We start from the raw sequence: 5,147 nt of genomic DNA on the forward strand, positions 1-5,147 counted from the left end.
GTCGGAAGACTAGAAAGGTGCTGTACAAGTACAGGTCCATTTACCATTTAACAAGTGCGTGGCTAAAGTACAACAAATGTTACTTAAACAAAAGAAGGACCTTCATCAGAAAGGCTCCTAGTTTTACAAATAACTTTAGGCTCATCTGATTGTAGCTACATTTTTGTAAACATGGATGGTTTAAATAATACTTTAGCAAATATCTTTCTCTATAATTCATTATAATTATATTCTCACATTCAAACAAAATATGTTTGTGATTACAAAGGTTGCAGACCCTATGGGTTCTATCCAGCCCGTCTCCCAGTGACTTTAGGAATTCTGGTGTTGTTTACTCTAAAATTGGTACTTTTGTTTTTTGTACAACAAACACCTTTCCAATTTAAGCTCTTGTTTAAGTTCTGCATAAATATCACATGACGTCATGTTTCTGGGATCACTTTGCATGAACTGATCTTTCAGTTTCTGTTTAGCAGTTAGTTTCAACCAGTTGATGTTGTTGCACTTTTGTGTGAGCCAAAGATAAGAAGGCAATTATTTTGATAATCAATTAATTGGTTAAAAGGTTAAATTCTAATTCCAGCTTCTCAAATGTGAATATTTTCTGGTTTCTTTTGTCCTATATGACAGTAAACTGAATATCTTTGGGTTGTGGACTAAATTAGACATTTGAGGACGTCAGGTTGGGCTTTGGGAAACACTGGGAACATTTTTTACCGTTTTCTGACATTTTATGGTCCAAACCACTAATCGATCAACAGATAAAATGCTATAGGTATGGATATATGACTGGGTAGATAGATTTAGGTGATTTTGGTGACTTGTTTGTCTTCCCTCAGGGAGGAACAATATTTTTCACCTCTAGATGTCAGTAGAGTCAAGCAACCATGTGAGTTGTGGCAGGTCCATGTGTCTCAGAGCAGTCCTCCCTCACACACCCTGCATTAAAGCCATGAGAACAACCTGATAAATGGTCACGTGTTTTCATCCACCAAAGATGGCTCCTCACTGTTCTCAGACATGTTCTACTCCACCCCAGCTTTTGGTCTAATAGTGGTTAATGGACTGTTACAGTTATGTGGATAATGCTGAAGACCAAAGCGGTATTCCACAGACCTTTCCCTGTTGCGCCATGGCCTCTATCAAACCATAGGAATGTACTGGTAATCCAGCTCACAAACAGATGCATGCAAAAGAGCCTCTTCTTAGTCTATAGACGTGATCTAACAAGAGGCTGGCAAAGACATGCCTCTGGATCATGAGTACATCCATACAGACCATAAAACTGAGTATACTACAGCTCATCCCTGCTCCTGGACTCAGCCAACTTCTTGATCTGTGTAGAAATATCCTGTTTTACAGTAAATACACACTGTAACAACCCACGTGGTCAGGATGCACACATCACTGGTGCCAGAATAAAATCTCAAAATGAAAATGTAACTAAGGGACACAAAAACAGCTTACTCTGGCTCCTAATGGCATTTGCAAAAATCCATTGTGTCTGAATGAAAACAACCAATCAGATATAAGAAAGTTGATTGTTGAGTCAAATACTGACAACCCGGGAATGAGGATTTTTTTCCCCACAGATTATCTGTGTCGTGGTACAACAGGAGGAGATATAGGATATAGTGACAGTCAGCAAATATTACAAAAAGTTACCTAGTGCACCTAAAACAAATATGGCTCTCCACAGTTCCACTTAGTGCAGCTGTAGTAAAACAAAAAGGATCCTTTAGCAGAAAGGTCCCCCGTCTGTAGGGATTTCCGTAATGTTGTCACACACTTGATGATAACAATCTGAACCTGTCAAAAACAACTTTTTGTGGACAGAGTTTGATCGGCGCATTCGCTGCCAAGGGTTACATTGCAGCCATAGCAGCCCGTTTCACGGCTGTCGGCTGAGGTGGTCTACTGAACCAATTCCAAAACCTTTTGTACTTAATAAAACAAATGATCTGGTTTAGGTTTGTGCTGACATAGTCAATAACAATCAGCTAAAAAATGCCTTGATAAGACCCGATACCGATCTTTGAGATCAGATGGGGACATACCTAGAATGTTGAATGTGTAACTGGTAACTTAAGTCTATCAAAGAAGATTGAGATACATATCACTCATGTAGTATTGACTTGGATGGTGGCCGCATGCCATGCATCCGGTTGTGTGCTGTCGGTTGACTGTTGACTGTGATGCATTGCAGGCTGAGCGCCAGGAGGAGAGGAAGCGACAGGAGGAGCAGAGGAGGAGGGAGCAGCACAAGCAGGATCACCTCAGGTCAGCCCTGGATCAGGTTCACTTGGGTCTCATCACTGTCACCATGCGGTATTGTGTTGTTTGCTGTGCTGTGTTGTGTTCTTTCTTGCTCTGCAATGGATCTTAGTCATAGATGCATCAAATGACACAATCTCCAGCCCTTTACAAAGGAAGCGCCCAATGTCTGATCCTCTGCTGACCTATAATTATCAGTGGAGTTTTAGTAAGATGCACTTTCGGTTGGCAGAAAAAGGGAAAACAGGGCGTATCAGTTGTAAATGTCAGGCGAGGCATGAAGACAGGCGACACAAGGTTCACCTCTGATTGCCCTCTCTTACTTATTCAAACTTGTTAGCAGTGGTAATGCTGGTTTTCTGCTATTGTAAAAAAGGATAGTTTAGAATGATAGCATGCTCACATTTGCTGAGTAAAGCTGAGGCTCGTGTAGTTTTACGCCCAAATTTCATTCCAATAATTTGAAACATTTCACTCAACAGTGGAGTCAGGACTGCCAAGAAGCAAAGGGCCAAAGCCGTCCATGCTGAGCTTGCTCAGTCAGGGAACCGTCAAAGTTAGTAGAGTGACTGACTTTTAGCACCTGATAAATGCCTATGTCTCCATACTCCACACCCCTTGTCTTATATATATGTATATATATAATGATGCAGAGTGTCTACTGTCTACACACAGTTTCCATGCCATATTCTCAGACCACTTTAAATCAATTACCCCAAGATGTTATTGGAATATTATACATGGTCGGCTCTGAGGAAAATTGCTTGTCAAGTAGCATCTCTGGCTCCCTGACAAGAGAAACAAAAAGAGGAGACAGCAGACCAAAGTGTGAACCTAAAGAAACAATGAAGAGATTTAGAAACGGGGCTAAGGAGATGGAGTGAGACAGCAGAGCGGATCAGATGCTTGTGAGCGGGGAGGGCAGTGTCAGAGAGGGACAAACAAACTTGGTCAACTTTGTGGGACTCCAGTACTGTCGGCATCCCAGGCCTGTGGAGTGTCTGCGGAGTAAACAAATACTCCTTATTATTTGTGTGTGTTTGTCTTTTTGACATGTGTATCTGCAAGGATGTAATGTGTATATTTATTGCAGGACAACTGAGACTTTCCTGCAGAGGGTTGAGAGGAGAGCCCCGGGTCCGCCAGCATCCGGCAGTGCCACACACACGTCATCTAGGGTAAGCCAGCAACCACATAGTGTGCGTGTGTGCTCTTATATGTGCTTTCACATGCTTTGTTTGTATACACGGCTCTGTGCATCAGTGTGTGTGCATGTAGACGCGGTATGCAGACACACACTCTTGCTCTATGGGTCTCAGGGTTCAGAGTCTCATATCTGTGGCTGTGGGGTCGGAGACTGAAGCTCTGTGGTGAGTCACACCAATAGATCTGCCTTTGTAATCTGTTTTCTGAGTAAATACTCATCATCCAGGGCAGCGTGGGTATTAAGCGCTATCCCCGATAGGCCGGGTGGGGTGCGGAGCCAGATCCCCCTGGTCAGAGCCGGGGCACACAGCAGTACAGCAAGCTCACAGTTGAGTAAATGGAAGTGTAAATACAGGAATAGGGCCGCTGCCTCTCATCTCTCTTTCTGCCTCTTAATGCTGTCTGTCTGTCTGCTCCTCCCTTTTTTCTCCCTGCTTCCTTTTCTCTTCCTCTCGGCCTGTTGGTTTTCCTGTGAGGGAATGAGTGAAAGGCTTTCATGGAGTTCAAGGGACTTCCCAGAGTTCACGCTTAGTAGAGACAGAGACACAACATGACATGACCGTGAGGAGTCTGCAATAGTCAGAATGGAGTGGAATAACCTGCGCTAGTAAAATACCTGGAGGGAACCCAAGCTCTTCACCACCCAATCGCATGCCCCGTCAGCCAAAGGGGGGCAGCTAATTGCCCTCACTGTAAATAACTTTTGTCTTAATCAACAACCTTTTTTGGCTAATTGCTGCTGTAAATTAAATGTGAAGAGGTCACCGTTATTCTTAGCTCAGAAAACATACATTTATTGGAGAGTGTTGACAGCTTCTGTCAGAGAGTCAGACACAGTGCTAATAGTGTCTGTGCTCCTCCGCCCAGCCCAGTGTGTGTCAGTGATACCAGAGTGTGTGCAGGAAACGGCCCGAGGACACGCTGTATTCTGCTGCGAGAGTATTATGTGGTGACTGACAACACTGTTAAAACTGCACACGCAGCTCCCTCGGTGGACCGAGGAAATGTTTTCTTTCGGGGCTTTTCTCATTGTTGTGCATTTCTCTTCTCTCTCTTTCGCTCTCTTTTTCTCACACGGACCTGATGCAAATCTTTCACCAGGCAAGTCAGTGGTGAGAGAGAGAGAGAGAGGTCAAACTATGGTGTAGAGAAAAACAGAAAGGAGTCTGTTACAGTAATAAAGAAGTCTCTGTTATGGTGGGACAGGCTAAATGGATGATGCAGTTCTTCACCGGATGATACCAGGGTTACAGACAGCAACAAAGACTCACCTCTCCCTGCCTTCTCATCTCACTACACCTCGACTCACTTTGTCACCTTTCATCTCAGCTCCTCAACTTTTTCTCTCCTTTCTTGTCTTCTCATCTGTCCTTGTTTTCTCTTATCTCATCTTCTGTCTTTTCCTCTCATCCATCTTGTCCTTTCCTTTCCTTTCCCTTTCCCTTTCCCTTTCCCTTCCCCTCCTCTCTCTCCAGACTCTCTGAGGCTGAAGCTCTCTCAGATAGACGTCACAGATTAGGAGATGAAAGCTTGCGGCTATGGAGCAGCAAAAGTCAAACTTCTTGATGTGGTTTTGAGCAGGACCCTGAGATCTGTTGTTCTTTCAGCAATGGCTCCACAAGACAGATTGATCTCTCCTTCATATCCATTTTGTGTGTGTGTGTGTG

At 43.7% G+C, this 5,147-nt stretch overlaps 1 protein-coding gene across 1 annotated transcript in view; it reads left to right on the top strand.

Moving 5' to 3' along the window:
• epsti1 (epithelial stromal interaction 1) overlaps window positions 1–5,147 on the top strand; it is a 13,306-nt gene that overhangs the window by 3,959 nt on the left and 4,200 nt on the right. The window contains exons 6-7 of the mRNA XM_035676437.1: window positions 2,207–2,280; window positions 3,368–3,452. Of these exons, the coding sequence (XP_035532330.1) occupies window positions 2,207–2,280; window positions 3,368–3,452 (159 nt within the window). The remainder of the gene's footprint in view (window positions 1–2,206; window positions 2,281–3,367; window positions 3,453–5,147) is intronic.

The sequence above is a fragment of the Morone saxatilis genome, unplaced genomic scaffold (assembly GCF_004916995.1).
Source record: "Morone saxatilis isolate NCDOM2014 unplaced genomic scaffold, NCSU_SB_2.0 Contig5, whole genome shotgun sequence".
NCBI lineage: Eukaryota > Metazoa > Chordata > Actinopteri > Moronidae > Morone > Morone saxatilis.